Source organism: Ranitomeya variabilis, chromosome 2, assembly GCF_051348905.1.
Source record: "Ranitomeya variabilis isolate aRanVar5 chromosome 2, aRanVar5.hap1, whole genome shotgun sequence".
NCBI lineage: Eukaryota > Metazoa > Chordata > Amphibia > Anura > Dendrobatidae > Ranitomeya > Ranitomeya variabilis.
This window is the reverse complement of record NC_135233.1, coordinates 72488885-72512444: the sequence shown is the minus strand read 5'-3', so window position 1 is coordinate 72512444 and position 23560 is coordinate 72488885. Positions and strand designations below refer to the sequence as shown.

The window sequence follows — 23560 nt, the reverse complement described above, 5'->3', positions numbered from 1 at the left end:
TCCTCTGCTCTTTCTTGGATTTTCTTGTCCAATGGGCAGTCATATCAGTGACTGACAGCTTTTTTTGGATAGAGTGCATAGAGAGATCTCTGTCAGTCACTGATAGGACCGCCCACTGGGTCAAGAATCTTAGAAAGAGTTGAGGTGTAAATTATGAAACCACAGGTTATACTGAATTTTTTCTTACAAAACTATATATCAATGTACTCAGCTCCCCCTGCTCTATAACCTACTGCCTGATTGGACAGCATTTTTATAGTGACAGGTGCCCTTTAAAAATGGGCTCTGTCAGGACGGGAATGTCAACATATGAAGTCATGGAGACAAAAGTCATAAAAAAACCTATTTTTCTCTTAAAAAAACACCTTAAAAAGTGGCCAAAACACTGTGCAAAGAACTGTGTATGAATTTACCTTTTATGGGGTTTTCTTCAAATTTTTCAACAATTGACAGTGGGAAGGAATTTTTCTAAAATAAAATGTGTGATTTAACTTTCTAATCTCCCTCCAATCTAGCAACGCCAATCGAATAGTCTTTACTAAGACCCAAAGTATTGATATCCTATTCATTCAATCACCTAAACCTGCTGCTAATGACTGGTCAAAGAGGTCAAGTGACTTAATGGATGGGATATTCTTGGCAAGGACCTCCAAAGGGGCAGCAACATAGCATATTAAAGTGGTAACTAACACTTCTTTTATGAAAATCTCACTTCACTCTGGCTAAATTTGAAAAAGTTGTGAAGGACCCATTTATGCTGGCTTTTGTTTTTTGGAAATTATCAATATTTTCAAGTGACATGCTGTAATTTTTTATAAGATCAACACAGGTCAAGCAGATGGAACTCCAGGTCTTGATTTAAATGTAGCAGAAGCTTGGGAGCTGGGTTACACTGGGAAAGGAGTAACTATAGCAATTATGGATGATGGTAAGCACAAAACTAATATTTTTGAATGATTCCAGAAAAATAAATATTTATTATATCAAGTGATTTCACCTTTACATGTTATATTATATTCAATGTATTATATGTTATCATTTCTATCTATCTACTGTATCTATTTATCTATCTATCCATCTATCCATTTAACAAAATCTAACAGAATAAAGCAAGCGTGAACAGGTGCAAGGTTCTCAAATTACATAATATACAAAAAAAAGAATACAGCAGCCTCTGTATGCGCTAATATGTATGCAAACATTGAATATATGAAATTTAGACTGCATTACTATCATATAGAATATACCTATAAAATGAAAATAATAACTTAATTGAAAATTGGCCAATTCATGAGAACCCACTAGTCATGACAAATCCCATTGATTGGACTTTAAACTTAATTTTTATCAAACATCCCTCTACTGGGCTAAAAGCATACAAATTTAATGGGCAGGTAGGATACAGCACTAATTAAAAACAGTCTTAGGGTGATGGGAGGAGGAGCTTGGCCAAATGTAGAGGCCACGACCACCTCCAAAATATACTGCAAAAAGTAAGATATCATGGAATTTGATAATATGACTCTCATAATGAACATAATAAATGCATACAGTGGCAAAGGGAGGACTCACCAGACAATGAAAAAAACGGCCTCGACGCGCGTTTCGCACCTAGCTTCGTTAACCCCATGTACTTGTGTTATTTCATGCTAGTCGGTATCCGTCTATGATATTGGAGGTTAGGTTTATTTTATTATTTAGTGTTATGTATCCCTTATGTTTCATATTCTGGCTTTCAGATTACCATACTTACTATTGCACTATTACTATATATGGATGTAGGGTTCTCGGTAGTCTATACCAGTTGTACACATGTACCATGTTACTTTTTCACTGTCATACTCTCCAGCTTTTGTATATCCTGTGTCTTACTATTCCTTTTAAAATACCTTTTTAATTATATGCCATAAAAATATATATATATATTTATATATATAAAGGTATTGATGCCTTGCACTCATTTCCTTGTAGGTTTTCTGTAAATGTCTGTGCTAATTGGCATACTTACCTTGTGCTCATGATATCCATATAGGTTAAATCTAATTATATTAGGTTTAGGGTCCCATCAAAGAAAGGTATGCCGCAGGCTTGTGGGCTCTCTATCTGCCTTAATTTTATAAGTATATTCAATATAGCAGTAATGCAGCCCAAATTTCATATAATAATAATAATAATAATAATTTTATTTCTATAGCGCCAACATGTTCCGCAGCACTTTACATTATAGAGGGGACTTGTACAGACAATAAACATTACAGCATAACAATAAACACAGATCAAAACAAATATCAAGAGGAATGAGGGCCCTGCTCGCAAGTTTACAAACTATGAGGAAAAAGGGAGATACGAGAGGTGGATGGTAACAATTGCTTTCATTGTTCGGACCAGCTATAGTGTAAGGCCCGGGTGTTCATGTAAAGCTGCATGAACCGGTTATCAGCCGAAGTATGGAACAGTACAGACACAGAGGGCTATTAGCTGCATAAAGCATGTGAGAACATGATGTGAGGAACCTGGTTATGGTTTAAGTTTTTTGAATGGGCCACACAGGGATAGATAGGTTAATACGTTGAGGCGGTAGGCCAGTCTGAACAAATAAATTTTTAGGGCACGCTTAAAGCTGTGGGGATTAATCGTATTAACCTGGGTAGTGCATTCCAAAGAATTGGCGCAGCACGTGAAAAGTCTTGGAGACAGGTGTGGGAGGTTCTGATTATTGAGGATGCTAACCTGAGGTCATTAGCAGAATAGAGAGCACAGGTAGGGTGGTAGGCTGAGACCAGAGAGGAGATGTAGGGTGGTGCTGAGCCATGGAGTGCTTTGTGGATGAGGGTAATAAGTTTGTACTGGATTCTGGAGTGGATGGGTAGCCAGTGTAATGACTGGCACAAGGTAGAGGCATTGGTGTAATGGTTGTTTGGGAATATGATCCTGGCTGCAGCATTCAGGACAGAGGAGAGAGTTTGGTAAGATTGAGGCCGATTAGTAGAGTTACAATAGTCCAGACGAGAATGAATAAGAGAAACAGTTAGAGTTTTTGCAGAGTCGAAAATAAGAAAAGGTTGAATTCGTGCATACATCTTAGCTTACCCAGTGCTGATGTATTTGCTTTATATGTATCTATATATCTTACTCTTTTTTATTATCATCACATATCTATTTTAATTCTTTTATTATCTTTTACTCATGTGAATACTTTAAATACATTTAATTATAGTCAATACCGCAATACTGTCTAGCAGCCTAGAAACATTCATTTAAAATTCCAGTTATTTAAATTATCATTTGAAAAGTGCACTCAGGTTTAAATAATGGATAGGATTTAACTCTAAATTGCATACTTACCTAATGCAAAAAGAAACTCCCCAAAATAATGGGTTTTTTTTAGGAAATTGCCTGAGAACCTTAGTGTCTCCCCTCATGGTATTCCCTGAGGTTGGCAACCAGCTGTAACACTAATTTGCTTATGAAGCTTATCTGAGCTGGGCATGTCTTAGGGCATGTGCACACGTCCGGATTTCTTGCAGAAATTTCCTGAAGAAAACCGGAAATTTTCTGCAAGAAATCCGCATTTTTTTTTTTGCGTTTTTTTTTCCGTTTTTTTCGCGTTTTTTTTAGCATTCTGCAAGCGTAATTAGCTTGCAGAATGCTAAAGTTTTCCAAGCGATCTGTAGCATCGCTTGGAAAACTGACTGACAGGTTGGTCACAATTGTCAAACATAGTGTTTGACAAGTGTGACCAACTTTTTACTATAGATGCAGCTTATGCAGCATCTATAGTAAAAGATAGAATGTTTAAAAATAATAAAAAAATAAAAAAAATGCTTATACTCACCCAGACATCTCATCAGCGGCGTCCGTTCCTCTTCCTATAGCTGGTGTGTGCGCGCAGGACCTTCCATGACGTCGCGGTCATGTGAGCGGTCACGTGAGCGGTCACATGACCGCTCACAACCAATCACAAGACAGTGACGTCATCGGCAGGTCCTTCACCGCACACCAGCTACAGAAACCGAAGCGGCAGCATGCAGCTGAGAGGCGGGAAGACATCGAGGGTGAGTATAGGACTATTTTTTATTTTAATTATTTTTTTTTTGACCAATTATATGGTGCCCAGTCCGTGGAGGAGAGTCTCCTCTCCTCCACCCTGGGTACCAACCGCATATAATCTGCTTACTTCCCGCATGGTGTGCACAGCCCCGTGCAGGAAGTAAGCAGATCAATGCACTCCTAGGTGTGCGGAATCCCCGCAATTCCGCATTTTTAATGAACATGTTGCTTTTTTTTCCGCGATGCGATTTTTTCGCGGAAAAAATCGCAACATTTGCACAAAAAATGCGGAATACACTGTAAATAATAGGAGGCATATGTTAGCGTTTTTTTCGCGTTTTTATCACGTTTTTATAGCGAAAAAACGCGAAAAAAACGCTAAAAATCCTGAACGTGTGCACATGGCCTTAACTGAATGAATGGGGTATCTATAGGCAAGTACCAGGGCTCAGTTGCAGATTGTTTGTATACTAACACTTATAGCTATTTTGTACCCAAATTTTAGCCTTTTTTCTTTTCTAGTTTAATGATCACTCTTTTGGTTTCAATAATTTATCTAACTGAGAATAAAGCTGGCCACACTTCAGTGGTCTATTGATTAGAGAACTTTCTGCAATTTTCATTAAGGACTATGACCTTTTGTGATATCAGTTCTATACATGCCAACAAAAACCTCTACAGGCTGCTAGGCACAACTGGGTGCAAAGTGTTGTGCGCCTCTGTGTGCTCATCACCACAAATATATGACTGGAGTCAATCCACTGCTCATCTCATCATGAATTTGACACAGCAGGAGAGAGGGTGGCATGCCCTATCCCACCACAGCTCCATACACTTTGTCAGAGCTGAGCAAAAATAGCATGAAAATTCCAAAAGCTGCAACATTTTTGGCATCCTCCTATTGTGCAAAAACTTTGCAACTTTCCAAAGCTTTTTACATCAGTTTTCTTGCATAAAAACTTTGATGAATCGGGGCTATGGAATTTTCTTTCTGAAGCTTCACTTCTTGGGGGAAAAGATATTGCCTCGCAGAGGCGCCATATACTTGTGGACCTTAATATAATAATAAAAAACAACATAGAGCCCTTTTTTTCAGCTTTTTTGTCTATTTTATCTTGATGATTTACTAGCTAAATGCCAAAAATATTTTATACTTTGTACTACATTTAATATGTGTTATCAGGCTTTCATAAAGAATGCATTGTGTGCTTTAGAAACGGGTTGGTGTGTCCATCCACGATATGGATCCATTTTTTAGCTGTCTTTGAATTTTTGGGGAATAATTTGGAATTTTATGAAGCAGGGTTTTCTTTTTGTTTTCTTTGTTATTCACAAGTGGTCCCTTGCAATCCGTGCTTCATAATGCCTATAGCTTGGGTGAGCTGATTTTTCTTGCTCTTTTAGACATTTTCTTGACATGCTTGACAAATGGATGTGATCTTTTGGGTTGAATAATAGGCGTGATCCAAACCATATTCTTGTGTTCCAAAATTGTTCTAGAATTTGGCATAATTTAGTTGACCAAAGTAAGCCAATTAATGACTGGTGTAAATTCAGACCAGACAGTCTAGAGATGCATCAAATTTAGCAAAAAGCATAGATCATGTTGTTTAATCTGCCGCATTTTAAAACGGTACATTCTAGGTTTGAACTATCTTAAATTAGACGGCTTTAATAAAACGATGTTTATGCATAAAATAAAGTGAAACATATAAAATAGGTGCAGCCTACCCTAGGAAAGCCTACAGTTTGTACTGTAAAATGTGTAATCCAGTAGACTAATGTATTTCTTGACTAACATTGATCTTATTAATTTTTTTTTATATTTAAATCTATTCCATAAACAAGAGCGAGACGGCGAGGCTTTTACAAGACTTTAGTTATCAATTTAACTTCCATTTACAAATTCTGCTAAAACAATCCAATTTCTTGCCTTTCCGAGGGCACGACTCATGTCATCCTCTTGTCATTTCCATCCTGATAAATATCTGTGTTATGCATAAATTGAGCGCATAAGCTGCCAGGTGGAAACCATTGAAGTTAATCCTCCCAAGTCTCTTACACTTGTCCTCATTTATCTGCAGAATGTATGTGTTATTTTTCAGACTTGTTTAATAAATGTCTTTTGATTTCAGGAATAGATTACCTTCACCCAGATCTTGCCTCAAATTATGTGAGTATAATAAAGTTCATTATAACATTTAAAGGCTTTTGTAGACGACACGTTCATTCATTATCAAAGAGTCTGCCGCAGCCATAGGAGTTGAACTACTGATCTTTTGTTAACTGCAACTGTTATCAATGGTTGTAACTTTAATAGAGATAAGTAGCATAAAAATGAAAAATATGACATGGGGCGAAATTTATCTAGCAACAAGCTCTTCAACCAACGAAAAAAATAGAAGTTAGACAATCGTAATCAATGGATAAGGGGGAACATTTATTAAGTACTGAAAAAATCCAAATATTGGCAAATACGTCATTTGTGCAAAACTGTTTTACCTTTTCAAATTTTACACCTCTCTTTCCAATATCCCCCAAAGAAGTTGGACAGAAGAGGCAAAAAAAAGGGTGAAAGGCTCCTGGACTTTCTTCACATTCAAATGTCCATTTATCAAGCACATGTTCTGTCCAAGTTTTTCATGGATATATGACATACCTATTATAATTCTATGGGAATGTCCACATGACAGTGTTTTTTGTATACCCAGTGCCTTCAAAAAAGTCACAAAAAACAAGACATGTCTATTTTTGATCCAGGGGAGATCAAACTTGCCCACTGGAAGCAATGGGTCAATGAAAATAACGGACAGCACAAGAATGTGTGGCATCCATATGATGTCTGTTTTTTACGGTTTTAATGGATCGAAGAATATTGTAATTTTCTTTTTGCATGTGAGAAAAACAAATGTCACACTAATGGTAACATAAATGGGTACACAGACAATAAAAGGATGAAAATCAGATTTAAATCTTTTTTTTCTCACATGCCGAACATCTGAATGAGGCTTTAGAGGCAAGTGCTTATTAATAAATTAGGTACATCTTACTCAAGATTATGACTAGTGTTTGAAGTACCATTTTTAAATTCTCAACAAGTGTTGTGAATAATTGTAAATAAAGGATAAGATTACATTTACAAACCATGACACTTCGTGAATGTAGCTATAAAAAAAAGAAAAGGGCAGTGCTTTCTATAATGCAGAAATCCTTAAAAAGAACCTGTCATTTCAAAAACTCTGTTAACATGATATGTGGTTAATCTGCTGCTTAATACTATTCTGAAGCTGTGTGAATGCTGCACTGAAGAGCCGTCTGCCAGGAGGAAATTGACTTTATTCCTCACAGCAGCCTCCGGCTTTCAGTCATAGAGGTGCAACTTCAATCATTGCTCAATACATAGTGTGTGGTGACTTTAACCATCCCCCAGCACTGACAGACAGCTGGCTTTGTACTGATGCACTGCTGAGCTGATTGTCCGTCAGTGCTGGAGAGTGGTTACAGCCACCACTCACTATGAAATGACTGGTGACTGAAGTTAAGTCACACCTCTATGACTGAAAGCTGGTGGCTTCTGGGAGAAATAAAGTTAATTACCTCCTGTTAGCCGAGTGTCATGTGCATTGTGGGAAAGACTAAGTGCAACAAGATGGGATGAGGGGAAGGAAGGCCAGACACTAAGGTAAGGGTGAGTGGAGAACACTAAGTTGATCTAATAACATCCTACCTGCCCTACCGTCCCTAAATTGGTTCCTCACCAATTGCCGAGCAGTAAACCTTAGCCCTGTATCTCCCTAGAGCTAATCCCTGGATAAGGAGGGGGTGGGATGAGCACTGATAAGTTCCCACTGTAAACTAAAGACAAAAAGGTAGACAGACAAGGGGAATGAACTTAGCTTGAGCAGACTCAGAGAGGTAACACCAAACATCCTCAAACAGCTCCAGAGTGGATGTTAGCTGACTGTTATAGCTCCAAGCCTTCACAAATGTGAATATCACCGGCGACTTTCTGCAGCAGACTGGGGATTTATAAACACCCAGGTCCAGGTGCATCAACTAAGGCTGGAGGGAGGTTGCCGCTGAGTCCAAGAGTCAGAAGGATTAAGGAGGCATCTGTAATGTCAAATGCAGAGACCTTCTAGATCCAGATGCAGAGCGACAGTCTGTTGCATCTGACACACCCGTGACACTGGGTGTTCAATACGTTGGCTGCACTGCTTTCTAAAGCATTGCTTTCTAAACACTATTAACCTGCAGAATAACCTCGTATTTGCAGGTTAATAGCGTTTTAGTTCAGGGAAGGTTCCCTTTAAGTATATAACTGGATAATAAAAATGAGCACATCTTTTGATATTTGACTTCACCAGCTTCAACAAATTTTCTCCAAAATTTCTAGTATCAGCAAATAAAATTGCACGGATCTCTCAAGACCAAGGTACTGATCACAAATACACAAGGTATGATAATATGGTTCACCAATGTTCAGCGTACAGCTGCAAGGCATTATGTGGAAGCAAGCTGGCCATGCAGAATGAGAATAGCCTGCTCTCTGATGCTTCTGCGTGAGCACAGTGTAATCCAATTCCCTCAGATGAGGAGAAGATGCAGAAAAAAATTCTCCGTCTTCTCCATTCTGTCAGTCTGTGAAAATCAGACACTCCAATGTCATACTCAGAATCTGTCTGAGGAAAAAAATCGGACATGTGCAAGACCCCATAGCATAACATTGGTCCAAGTGCAATCCGATGATTTGTCAGACCACTCTATGACTGATAATATGGTTGTCTGCACAAGTCCTGAAGGCCCCCACTCTTCATGCTGTTGGATTTTAGCATGCACAACAATTTTTTGTTTACTGGCGTATCTGGCATGTGCTTATCACTGTGTTCTTATACCAGCGTTTTCCAACCTTTTGGACCTTGGAGCTCCAGTGGGAAAAAAATATCCTTGGGGTATCCCTGCCAAACTGTTTTTTTTTCTAATAACATAAAAAAAACTATACTGTGCCCCCTTAATATATAAAAAATACATTGTTCCCCCGAATGTAAAAATATACACACAATTCCTCTTTTCTCAAATAGAAAATTCAGTTACATCATAAATGAAAATGTACAGTACATATTTTTGGGATCATAAGTTGTAAACATTTTACAATTCTTTCCTTTAGTACATAATTATAGATAGCGGCAAAGCGCATGTGCATTAGATGACAATAGCTTTCATTTTAGAAAAGTCATAATTTTCATTGGTTACTGCCACAGCAGATGCGATGCGGGCATCGTAGTGTTCAACTATTGTCATTTATGATTAAGTTATTCAAGAAGCTTGCACCGAAGCTCAACTAAGCCAAATGAAATGTGAAGTGCAAAGAATTTAGATCTTCAAGCACTATTATTTATTAGCACCAAGTGGTTACTACATAGGAAAGTCATTATTATGTTTAGCAGAAAAGTTGCATAATTTTCAGAGACTGCCAAGCCATCACTGTCCTTATAATCATGGGAATAAAATACAGATAAATAGAGTCCTTTTCGAGTTTTCTCCAAGATTTTGTGTTCATGTCATCCATTTTGCATGTTAAATAGCGTTCGCATAAAAGCTGCCAAGGCTATGTAAATTCTGTAGATTAATGGTTTCTGAAAATAACTTCTGTCTCCTAATTCACATTTATTGCTGAGCATTTGATGGACACTAACGATCTGAATAATGCTATGAAGTCCTATAAAAATGGAAATGTCAAAGCTGGGAAATAATGTAAATACTTCTGGTCCGGCCCAATTTACTGTATATCACAAAATATTATGGAAATATTATTCATACAATTTCAGAATCAAAGTCAAAGCCATTTTTTTTCCTCAAGTGCCATAACCTTTGTATTCACTGTATTTTTTTTCATAGTCATATTAGATATTGTATTTTACTATAGACTTATAGATATCGGACCATTATTAACCTGTGGGCTTGATGTAACTGGACAATACAAATATGAATCCCAATTACCACGACTACAGGGCATGTGGGAAGAGCAGGGCAAAGTGCCAGAATTGACACATCTAATAGATGCACCTTTTCTGGGGCGGTTGCGGGATGCTATTTGTAGGCTGAGGTAGGGCAATATCTAAGGCCCCTTACCAGCCTAACAATTTCAGCCCCCACTGTCTGCTTTAGCTTGGCTGGATGTCAAAATTGGGGGGACCTCATGCCATTTTTTAAAATTATTTATTCTTGATAATCAGCCATGATAAAGCTGACAGCCGAGGGTGGCAGCCCGCAGCTGTCAGTCTTGCCATGCTGGTCATAAATAATAGAACAAACCCCACATCATATTTTTTTTTTAATTTATATATTTATAGTGCAAGCATTGGCTGATGATGAATACTCCAGGCTCTCTCTGTGATTAGCAGCAAACATAGGCTGACGGGAGTAGTATTGTCTCATCAGCCGACGCCTGTGACCGGAGGTAAACTTTTTACTGCCGGTCACAGCTCCTGGTTGTCAGATGAACTGCAGCTATCTGACCTGTGGTAATGATTTTACCTCCATTCAGAGCCACCAGTGTGTCTCGTGCTGTCATGGAGATGACAGCATGGGAAACACTCAATGTTTTGGGTTCCAAACCCAAACAGTAACACGGACTTCCTGGAGAAGCCTGTGTCCTGGGTCCGTGCCCATACAGTAGGTGTTTGGTATGGACCATAAACTTTACTGTTGGAGTTTGCCCATTACTACTTATAATATTTATTGAAAAATTAAAAAAAAATTATTTGTGTGATGGAGTGAAAACACACATCGCCCACAATTTTGAAATTGTTTACTGGGTCCCTTTTTTAAAACCTTTGTTTTATTATGCTATACTGCATTTAAAAAATATCTTAAACATAAAAAAACATTTTGGCATGTGGCACCATAGTCTGACATTCATAATTTTTTCTAATTTATTTAGTTATCAGACCTTTGTGACAGCTTGTTTTCTATAGGACAAGCTTTAAAGGGTACCTGTCACCAGATTTTCCCAATATAAAGTATGGCCACCACCTTTAAGGCCTCTTATACAATATTCTAGTGAACTGTATGTAAGTCTCTAATCCCCTTTGTAAGGTACAAAAAGACCTTTTATTACACCCACAACCGTGTGGTCTGGTCCGATGTGTGTCTCTGGTCTACTTGATCAGGCGCCTCTTCTCTTCCCACAGTCGCCATCCTCCTGCCCTGCTTCATGTAGATGATGTGTCATACATCATCCACACAGTGTCCCCCATCACACTCCTGCACAGTCACACTTCTTTCTGCCCTGCTGGGGGCTGAGAAAAGTACTGTAGTGCACATGCGCTTGGAAAGGCCAAAGTGAGTCAATGAATTGGAAGACGGCTCATGTGCACTACAGTACTTTGCTCTTCCCCGGGCAGGGCAGAAAGAAGTGTGACTGTACAGGAGCCTATTGGGGAGAACTATGTGAATGATGTAGGACGCATCATCCATGTGAAGCAAGCAGGAGGACCTCGATTGAGGGAATAGAAGAGACGCTGGAGCAAGAGCAGAGATGCTCATCAGACTGGACTGCTGTGTTTGTGGGTATAATTAAAGGTCTTCTTTTTTGTGCTATGCAGATAGGATGGTGGACTCACATACAGCTTACTAGAATGCAATAAAATAGGCATCAAGTGTGTTGCGTACTTTCTATTTGAACATTTTAATATATATATTTTTATGGCGTAAGCTCTGACTTATATGGATGGGATTATATCAGATATGTATATTTTATTCTGTGTATATTTTTTATGTAACAAAATAGAGAATAGTAAGGAAAATTTTTAAAAAACATTGCATTTTTTAAAAAATGTTCCATGTGTGTATATATGCATATATATATATATATATATATATATATATATATATATATATATATATATATATATATATATATATATATTTATATATATATTGTAAGATAGCGCTTACTTCATGTGTTGGGGACACTCGCTTGGCAACGGGATTCAGTCACACAGGCACGATTTTCTCCATTAAACAGTCCATGTGGTTTATTTAAACGTCATAAACCGCCATGTTACAAATCACACACATATAGTTCATAGACACTACACCCGCCAGTCCTCTTCTGACCAGTTCCCGAGGTTCTCCGTGCACCGTATCAATGTCTCTACTCAAATAGCATTACATGAAATTAGATTGCAGTCTTTAAACACGCTGGACCTCACTTCGTCCAGTTACCGTGGGAAACCACATAGTTCATTAACTTCCATGGAACATCATTGGCACTAACAGTATGTTCCACTGGCAGAAACTCATCTGCCCATAACCCCCTTTATCTGGAGTTACCTTATAGGAGCTCCTGCTCCACACGCTGACTCTTCATCAGTCCTCTTCCCGTAGAAACTGCCTAACTGGAATCACTGTCCCAGACCATGCCTTGCTCACCAGGACACCTGACAGTTCCAGACCCACAGAAGAATGGTAGCTTCCCCAACACAGTAGCCATCACAGGCTCTGCAGGACCATGGCCTCACCCCGTGCTCTTCAGGAATCCAGTCCTACTCCTAGGACACTCCAACGCAGAGGCCATCCAGGTCCATAGCCTCTCCATGTGCTATTCACAATGTCTGTCCTACTCCCAGGACTGCCCAACACGCAGGCCTCTCCGTGTGCTATTGAGGGATCTGGTTCACACACTGGACTTCCCAACACACAGGCCTTCAGGTCCATGGCCTCTCCATGTGCTCTACAGGAGTCCAGTCCTACTACCAGGACATTCCAACACACAGGCCATCCAGGACCTGACACTGACCATTCAGGTCCATACACTCTGACCATGTGACCATTCCTCAGTCACATTATATCCCTATAGCCAACCCCACAGGTGGGAGGTGTGTGTGATTAGCCGGACCCACCAGCTCTCTGACTAACCCTGTAAGCCTCCCTTTACAACTACACAAACTCTTGTGGGACTACAGGTCCCAGAACAGCAGCATTACTGGCTTACAGCGCAGAGGATCTCTGCTTTTTTCTTGCCATAATACAAATTCTAACAGTCTATTCAGTAGGACTATCAGCTGTGTATCCACCAGACTTCTGCACAACACAACTGATGGTCCCAACACCATTTATAAGGCAAGAAATCCCACTTATTAAACCTGACAGGGCACACCTGTGAAGTGAAAACCATTCCCGGTGACTACTTCTTGAAGCTCATCAAGAGAATGCCAAGAGTGTGCAAAGCAGTCATCAAAGCAAAAGGTGGCTACTTTGAAGAACTTAGAATATAAGACATATTTTCAGTTGTTTCACACTTTTTTGCTAAGTATATAATTCCACATGTGTTAATTCATAGTTTTGATGCCTTCAGTGTGAATTTACAATTTTGATTGTCATGAAAATACAGAAAAATCTTTAAATGAGAAGGTGTGTCCAAACTTTTGGTCTGTACTGTAACTTTAGACAATCCAATGACAATATGATTGTACTGGAGAAGTGATGGCATCTTGGGGGTTAAATTGTGTGAATCAGAATTATCTCCAATCTTGGCAGTTGCAGGAAGATTTTAGATATACAGTTTTACACATTGCGTATCTTTATGTCATGCCTATATTAATCTATGCAGAGGATGAGGTGGCAAGGCTTTTTTAGCGAAGCCACCTGGTACCTTTGACTTTTATCAGTCAGTGATAACGTAATTTATGTAGTTGACCGGTATGGCAGCTCAGCTATACTCACGTAAATAGGGCTAAGCTGTAAATCAGATGTACTTCTAAAAAGAAAAGACAGACGTGCAACTACATCAGGAATGTGGCTTCCAAACAGGGGGTGTCATATCCCCAGTCATCTAATAGTAGTGTAATCCCCTTTAACTAAGGCCAGTAATTGGCTTTATTGGTCACATGAATGGTGGCTTTGATGACATCACTGTAGAGACCACCAAAGCAGCTGCAGGGAATTGAGTAGGTAAGTAGTAGTAGTTTCACTATTTTAATACATTTCTTGGTGGAGACTCCAGTTTTAGAACATTTAGGAGAACATCTTTACTGCTGACATATCTGAAATGAATGACATTTGTGCTGTTAGAAATACATACAATATAGAGTTGATAATTTATATGTAGCAAATAAATCACATTTCACAATGGTTTGATACATCGAACTCTTCAAACTATTATTTATAGCACTGTTATTTTTCTATTAGAGGTTGAGTAAGCTGACTTTCTTGGCGCTGCTTTCTTCTCACATGTAAATTGCTTTTATGAGAGGATCTACTGAAAGCCAGAAGGTGAATTGAGAGAGGTGTATTTTTCATGTTTTTCAATTTAACAAGAAAATGGCATTCATTGGAAAACAGTCCTCGTTTTCCATCTGCTCAATACAAGACATTTTCTAGTGCTGATTTTTTTTTTAAATGCGTATAATCCTGTTCTAGGCAATGATTCTTCTGAATGACAAAGTGGAGTGTCACATTTATCATTATAATGCACTTGGAACCTAAAGATTGTCATTTGTCAGTAAGATTAAAAATGTCTTTAAATGGACTATAGGTTCCCAGGCTTATACATGCCAGCGTAACGATTGCTAATAACCTTTGTGTCTGTATACATACAAATGTAGGCATCATGGTGGGAATGAGAACAGCCACCCTGCACAAATCATAAAGAACACCGTGGTTTGCTAAGCTAATATAGGGATTTTCCTCCCTGGGAGGGGGGGGCAAACTTTTGGCAAGCATGGCAGTTTGCTGAATACTAACGGGGTGTAATAAACACAATGTCAGGATTCGGCTCTGCTACCTAATTCAAGTGATCGTCACTCGACCACAAGTATGCAATTTGCCCACTTGCGGTGAATTACCAAGTTGATTTTCATCCATTTCTCTCAATATGCTATTGAGAGACCTTGACGTTTTGTAATGACTGCTCGAAATGGATTGGACATCGGCATCCTATCCGTTTGTAAATTACACACTGCTTGCCAAAAGTTTGTTACGGATGGAAAAGCTCTGTAAAAGGAACCTCTTAGCAGGATTTTAGACCCCAAAGTAATGTCATCACCATAAAAAGTGCTTGTAGTGATGATTGCTTCCAAACTTTTATATTATAAGTTTGTGTCACTGTTGTCTGGTAATCCATCAGTGAATTCTGATGCGAAAGAGTTTGCAAAGGCAGGAGCCCAAGCACTTGGGGGAAAATCTCCTGCCAGTGGTTGATGACAGATGACTCTTGTCTTTGGCCTGATACCCTGGCCGACATCTCGCATAGGGGCATTTATTCGCAGAGGCAACGCATGTGCACTAACGTCTTTATAATGTTGCGAAAACCAAACAATTAATTTGCGCATGCGCCGCTCACTGGAATGATGATGCCTGAGAAATGTCAGCTAAAGGAGCAGGTCACAGAGAAGAGTGACCTGTCAATCACTGGCATAAGGCCAGCACCAGTAGGAGAATGACGGAGAGAGACCTGAGCAGCATTGGCATAAGAATTCAAAGATGGATTACGAGACACCTGAGGCACGGATTTATAATATAAAGGTATGAAACTAGTCATCATTACAGGTACTTTACTGTGATGACATTACTTTGGGGTCTAAAAACCTGCTGACAGCTTCCCTTTAAAGTAGTCAGGTTGTTGGCTTCCTACATTTGTAGGATATACAACAACAAGACATGCAGGATCTGCATCTATCAATTTATTTATTTATTTTGTTTAAAGCAGATATTCAGGATTTTCAATTGATAGCCTCCTCTTTACATTATGAGAAACAGCCACACTTGATTGGACATTCCCATTCACTCTAAAGGTACTGTGGTTCCAAGGTAGTGTCATGGCCCCTTCATTCCCCACTGTTCTAGTTTGATTGGCTTATTGCAAACAGGCAAAAGGGGGGTGATTTTAAGTTTTTTTTTTTTTTTTTATTATTTTAATATTTTTAAAAACCTTTTTTTTACTTTATGCGTGCTTCAATAATCTCCATGAGAGACTAGAAGCTACAGTTGGTCTGCTACATACAGGTGATGATCAGATCCCCTATATGTAGCAGAAATGCTCACTTACTATGAGTGCCGACCACCAGGCGGCGCTCACAGTAATCCAGCTATGACAACCATAGAGGTCTGCTGGAGACCTCTGGTTGTCATGCCAACTCATCGGTGACCCGCAATCACGTGACGGGGTCACTGATGGGCAGGATTTCCGGCACTTACTGGAAGCGCGAGTTAAATGTTGCTGTCAGAGATTGACAATGGCATTCAACAGGTTAACAGCTGTGGGTTGATCGTGATTCCACCCTCAAAACAGCTGACATGTGTCGGTAAAGATGTTGGCACAGCACCGGAATCCACATCAAAGGGAGGAATTCCGACGTGGGCATACTATTACACCGAATATCGGAAAGCAGTTAATTATGATGTGACTTTGTTGTTGTTTCATTTATTGCTTGTTATTGTAGCTTGTTTTGCAGTGTCATATTACACATTTCTTCTTAACTTTACAATCTAAAGTTCTCCCTATTCCTTCCTACTCTATTTTTCTTTCTTTTCCCTCCCCTCTCATTATACTTACCATTTCCTTCCCTTTCCCCTTATACCCCTTATACCTACTTTATCCCTCCCTTTTTTCTCCCCTCCCCATACAGTTTAAAAATATCAATAAAAAATATTGAAAACAAAATCTATCGGTATTATATTGCTCATCCATATGGTAATACGTATTCTTGGGTACATTTTGTTGGTATATAACCCTCAAGAAACTTGTTCAAAAATTTAGGCTGTGTATACACGTTGCAGATTTGCAGATTTGGTAAATTTTTTCTTGCCTTTTTTCTGCGCTGATTTCTGACAAAACCTGAAGCGGAAAACCTGATGTGTCATGCACACGTTGAGTATTTTTGACTTGCAGATTTTGTGCAGAAAATAATCTGTATCATGTCAAGTCTCTGTGCATTTTACCCTTCGTTTTTTACCTTTCACTTCACTCAAATCAATCAAAAATGCAGGCGAAAATGCCCCAAAAACGCAGCAAAAATTCACTTAAATCGCCTGTTTCTGCAGCTGCATTTTCCTGCCAAGAGATGCAGAACTTTTACTCAACGTGTGCACATACCCTTATCAGTATTATATTGCTCAGCCATAGACTATTCTGTGGTCTGTACGTTTCCTTGGTATATACCCCTCAAAAGTGCCTAGGCTTTGCGTCTAGGAGCACTAATACATGACAATTTGAACATAATGTGTATAAGGCCCTCTTTGTCTAATACACGGTGTATCTGAGTCCCTTATTTTTGTCAGTTCTTGCTTCCTTCATAAATTAAATTGAAATTTCTTATTTCTTTTATAGAAAACAAATAATTTTGGTTTACTTAAATTATATTTTTTACATCCTTTTTAATTTTGCCTTATATACACGCTATTATACAGGAAAAAGTGTTTCTTAACATTTTTGTGCCTGTAAACTCTAATTTCTCCTCGATTTTGAATGTTTCATTGTCAAATCTTAGAGTGGAGTAAATGTGTGACACCATTGTTCTCAGCAGTGATCTGGGAGTCAGAGATGCTTCCAGGGGTCGTCTTCCATTTTTTCCCATCCATTTCAACATTTTCACTGCCCCCTAGACCTCTTTGTAGAGTCTGCCGTAAAAAAAGCTCGGCTTTCCCATTGACTTGTTACTCGAAATGAGGATGTGAGTATTAGGAATTGCTCTGTTCGAGCAAAAAGCACCCAAGCATTTTAGTGCTCACTCATCCCTAGTGCTAAGGTATAGAATTTTTACAATTAGAAGTGTAAGCAAGGTTGCGGCTTGAAAACCATATTGGGTCACCGTCGAGCTGTATATACAGGTTCAGAATCATATGCTCTGAAAACAATCAGCGTTTCCATTGAATGACTGCAAGAAGTGATCTTAAAATAGTGATATTTTGTAAGATCCTTTATTGGAAAATTCTATACCTTTTCATTATATAACATAGTGTGGAGGATATTTCTGATTGATGTTGAACTGTAGAAATGGCCTTTTCTTCTTTTATTCTATGAAAAAATATTTTTCAATAGCTGTTACCTTGTTCAAAACTTTTGTAGGATGTGGCTATACAATACAGTGTATAGTGATGGTCTTCAAAGAGTTATACAATAACACTACATATCTTGTCTGCGTATGGATGATTCATGCTTTTGTTCAAAATAGAAGTTACATAGCGAATTCTACAATCATTTAGGTTTTTGAAAGTCCAAAATAGGTATCCACACTTAATTACTCTAATATGTGGTTGTCTAATTTTCTAGAAAACCATGCCCCTGATTCATCAAGACAGGCATTTCGTATGTCAGTGTTAATGATGGGCATGCAAGAATAAGATGCATCTCATTCATAAAGAGGTGCACAACTCTTAATGCATTAGGTGCATCTTATCACTGGGGTCTGGGGCCTGGAGAAACACTTCTGGAGTAAGTGAAGTGACAACTTTTGATGAATTTTTTGGGTGAGTTTGATCAAACAATAACATTTGTATTGATATTTACGGGTGTTTTATGCCAGTATTCAGGAGATAATACCTTCATGAATCAAGCCCAAAATACAGAAGGGATTCCTGCACTGATATGAAACTACTGAATTTACCCCAGAATGCATATTTCCAGTTTGTGCAGCTAACTGGCATTTCAAGGGGTCCTATAACCCTAAATTATTCACATTTTTCTGAAGAGAAGAAAATGACAGAGTTATCATTCAGTTCTGACTGTAAGGACCCTTCTATGTACATGTGACATATAGCCCACCCATGACAGATCAGTTGACATCATGCCATATAAGTAACACGTCCATGACTCAATGCACAATGAATCCTCTTAATTACTATATAGTGCATATTTATCAAATCCACTATCGCTCATGAGCATTTTCTTTGCTATCAACATTTTTAGTTTGTATATCCCCAAAAACACAAATTAAACACTGACCTTTTATATCCGAATCGCAGCCGGTTGAGTGCGGTGTCTGTTTTACCCAGGTCTTTGTCACCTGCACTCCTGTAGGAATCTCAAGTGCAGGGTCAGCTTTACCCATGTCTCTGGCACCTGCACTCCTGTAGGAATCTCGAGTGCGGTATCAGCTTTACCCAGGTCTCTGGCACCTGCACTTCTGTAGGAATCTCAAGTGCGGTGTTGGCTTTACTTAGGTCTCTGGCATTGGACTGTGTTCACCTCACACAGCCAGGCACATTCAGAACCTTCAGCTCTGCATACATATGAACACATGAACCTAAACTGACCAAATCTGGCACTTTCCTGCAGGTTTAAATGTAAACTTTGGCCATGTGCCACTTGCAAGACCCGGTCTGGAGGGAAATGATTCGTCCCACTACCTTCCTACAGATCTTTCCAAAAAAAAGCCCATATAAAGTTTTGTTAATCTGACTTTTTATTATTTTTATTATTATTATTATTATTACACATTTTATAGCGCCACTTTACATATGAATACGGGGCAAATATAGACAAATACATTAAGCATGAGCAAAAGACAAGGCACACAGGTACATAAGGAGGGAGGACCCTGCCCACGAGGGCTCACAGTCTGCAGGGGATGGGTGAGGATACGCTAGGAGAGGGTAGAGCTGGTTGTGTGGTGGTTCAGTAGGTTGAGGAACACTGCAGGCTGTAGGCTTGTCAGAAGAGGTGAGTCTTCAGGTTCTTTTTGAAGGTTTCTATGGTAGAAGTCTTGGATGTGGTTGTGGGAAGAAGAGATGAGAGGGGAGTAGAGAAGGAGGTCTTGAGAGGATCGAGGTTGCGTGTAGGTAGGTACCGGGAGACCATGTCACAGATTTATGGAGGAGATAGGTTGTGGATGGCTTTGTATGTCATTGTGAGGGTTTTGAACTGCAGTCTTTGGGTAATAGGAAGCCAGTGAAGAGCTTAGCATATGGGAGAGGCTGGGGAATAGCAGGGAGATAGGTAGATTAGTCGGGCAGCAGAGTGTAGGATGGATTGGAGTGGTGCCAGAGTGCTAGAGGGGAGTCCAGAGAGTAGGAGGTTGCAGTAGTCAAGGCGGGAGATGATAAGGGCATGCACTAGTGTTTTTGTGGTGTCGTAGTCAAGGAATGCTTGGATCCCGGAAATATTTTTGAGTTGAAGATGGCAGGAGGAGGCAAGGGCTTGGATATGTGGCTTGAAAGAGAGGGCAGAGTCGAGGACCACCCCGAGGCACCGGGCGTGTGGGACTGGGGAAAGTGAGCAGCCATTGACATTGATGGATAGGTCAGACAGTGCGGGATTTTGGTAAGTAAGGAGATGAGGCCAGGTCCAGATAGGTAGATCTGCATGTCAACGGCGTAGAGATGATACTGCATTCCGTGGGATTCTATGAGCTGTCTAAGGCCGAAGGTGTAGATGGAGAAGACTAGGGGTCCTAGAACAGAGCCTTGGGGAACACCGACTGACAAGGGGCGAAGTGAGGAGGTGGTGTGATGGAGGGAAACACTGAATGTTCGGTCTGTCAGATATGACAATATGACTTTGTCAAATAGCTTCACAAGTCCACAGTTACTATTATTTTGCACTATATTCACAGATTACAACACGCTCCAGTGGATTCAGGATGTCTCCAAACGCATCCTGGGGGACACATAACAACCCTCGTATATGACTACCATCACTTCCTCACATACTTAAAGAAGAGTCCCTGATATACCAGAATATGAGTTAGTCTTCAAGCTGAGATTTGCAGTCAAGTAGTCAAGAATGCAGTGTGCCTCTCCTGTAAACTGCAGATTCCACCCACTGAAAACCACTGTGAGAGATTAAAAAGTATATGAAATGCTGGAAATGTACAATTTAAACATGCGCTATGAGAAGCAAACCTTATAATTTAATGCCAGAGATGAGTGAATTGCCATCCTGTTTAAAGAGACTTAATTTTAAAATTGAGACCGATTTGGCAATAGCTTAATCAACTGGTGATCACCTCGGGTACTGGTGTTGTTGGAGATTTCTCTGTAGCCAGATATACATTTTCCCAAAATCAATAGAAGAAATATAATACTACATGCCGTCCATTCCAATGAATGACCAACCATATAACACATGGATGAGCTTGACAGACCAGAGAAGGTTTCCTCTTCATGGAAAATAAAATTTAGAAATTGTTACACCTATCTGGAATTGTAAAATATTTCTTCAAGATAAGCCTTGTTTTGCAGGTATTCACGTGACACAATCACAATAACTAAATAATAAATTAAGTATATTTTTATATGTAATGTATTGAAAACACAGTAAAATAACTAAAAATAAATAAGGAGAAATTATCAAAATATAAGTAAATCTCTCTCCCTCTCTCTCACTCTCTCTCTCTATATATATATGTGATGGAAATATATATATATATATATATATATATATATATATATATATATATATATATTTCATATAGATCTCACTTGCATATAAACTCATATACACTCACCGGCCACTTTATTAGGTACACCATGCTAGTAACGGGTTGGACCCCCTTTTGCCTTCAGAACTGCCTCAATTCTTCGTGGCATAGATTCAACAAGGTGCTGGAAGCATTCCTCAGAGATTTTGGTCCATATTGACATGATGGCATCACACAGTTGCCGCAGATTTGTCGGCTGCACATCCCAAAGATGCTCCATACAAGGCAGGATGGATCCATGCTTTCATGTTGTTTACGCCAAATTCTGACCCTACCATCCGAATGTTGCAGCAGAAATCGAGACTCATCAGACCAAGCAACGTTTTTCCAATCTTCTACTGTCCAATTTCGATGAGCTTGTACAAATTGTAGCCTCAGTTTCCTGTTCTTAGCTGAAAGGAGTGGTACCCGGTGTGGTCTTCTGCTGCTGTAGCCCATCTGCCTCAAAGTTCGACGCACTGTGCGTTCAGAGATGCTCTTAGGCCTACCTTGGTTGTAACGGGTGGCGATTTGAGTCACTGTTGCCTTTCTATCAGCTCGAACCAGTCTGCCCATTCTCCTCTGACCTCTGGCATCAACAAGGCATTTCCGCCCACAGAACTGCCGCTCACTGGATTTTTTTTCTTTTTCGGACCATTCTCTGTAAACCCTAGAGATGGTTGTGCGTGAAAATCCCAGTAGATCAGCAGTTTCTGAAATACTCAGACCAGCCCTTCTGGCACCAACAACCATGCCATGTTCAAAGGCACTCAAATCACATTTCTTCCCCATACTGATGCTCGGTTTGAACTGCAGGAGATTGTCTTGACCATGTCTACATGCCTAAATGCACTGAGTTGCCGCCATGTGATTGGCTGATTAGAAATTAAGTGTTAACAAGAAGTTGGACAGGTGTACCTAATAAAGTGGCCAGTGAGTGTATACTCACAGCTAATATATACACTGTAATCAATTGCTTAAAATGGCTGACATAAACAAATATATGCCAGACAGACTGTTTGGGGCTTTCCAGGGAAAAGCGGAACAGCACCAGATGTACTAAGTGATGATCAGATGTCTCAACTTTGTCCTAGATGCAGAAAAGAGAGACAGCTACACTTTAGTTGCTTAATCAGCATTCATATGTGCATTAATCACAATATTCCATATATATTTAGATAACCAATAACAGAGGAGCTTGACAATATGGTAATTAACTAACCACCCCTAACCACCCCCATTCTATATGCAATTATAAAACCATGTATGTACAATAAATCATCAGCATTGATGGAATGTTATTGTCACCATAGTGTACAGTCTCATTCTTGATGAGCGCTCAAAATACTCAGTCTTATTGGGAACGGCCGCAGCACACACAGGGATAGATTTATCCAAACCAAATTTCCATAACATATATAAACTGAAATTATGTCTTATATTCTAGGTTCTTCAAAGTAGCCACCTTTTGCTTTGATGACTGCTTTGCACACTCTTGGCATTCTCTTGATGAGCTTCAAGAGGTAGTCACCGGGAATGGTTTTCACTTCACAGGTGTGCCCTGTCAGGTTTAATAAGTGGGATTTCTTGCCTTCTAAATGGTGTTGGGACCATCAGTTGCGTTGTGCAGAAGTCTTGTGGATACATAGCTGATAGTCCTACTGAACAGACTGTTAGAATTTGTATTATGGCAAGAAAAAAGCAGCTAAGTAAAGAAAAATGAGTGGCCATCATTACTTTAAAGAGAACCTGTCACCCCCAAAATCGAAGATAAGATAAGCCCACCAGCATCAGGGGCTTATCTAAAGCATTCTGGAATGCTGTAGATAAGCCCCCGATGTATCCTGAAAGATGAGAAAAAGAGGTTAGATTATACTCACCCAGGGGCTGTCCCACTGCGGTCCGGTCCAATGAGCATTGCAGTCCTGTCTGAGGCCTCCCATCTTCTTACGATGACGTCCTCTTCTTGGAGTCACGCTGTGGCTCCACTGCAGGAGTACTTTGTCTGCCCTGTTGAGGGCATAGCAAAGTAGCAAAGTACTGCAGTGTGCAGGCACCGGGAAAGGTCAGAGAGGCCCGGCGCCTGCGCACTGCAGTACTTTGCTCGG

The 23560-nt window shown here is 39.6% G+C and overlaps 1 protein-coding gene across 1 annotated transcript in view; it reads left to right on the top strand.

Moving 5' to 3' along the window:
• The window catches only part of PCSK2 (proprotein convertase subtilisin/kexin type 2), a 258254-nt gene that overhangs the window by 146317 nt on the left and 88377 nt on the right, over window positions 1-23560 (top strand). Inside the window, exons 4-5 of the mRNA XM_077282556.1 lie at window positions 820-928; window positions 6186-6223. Coding sequence (XP_077138671.1) covers window positions 820-928; window positions 6186-6223 — 147 coding nt within the window. The remainder of the gene's footprint in view (window positions 1-819; window positions 929-6185; window positions 6224-23560) is intronic.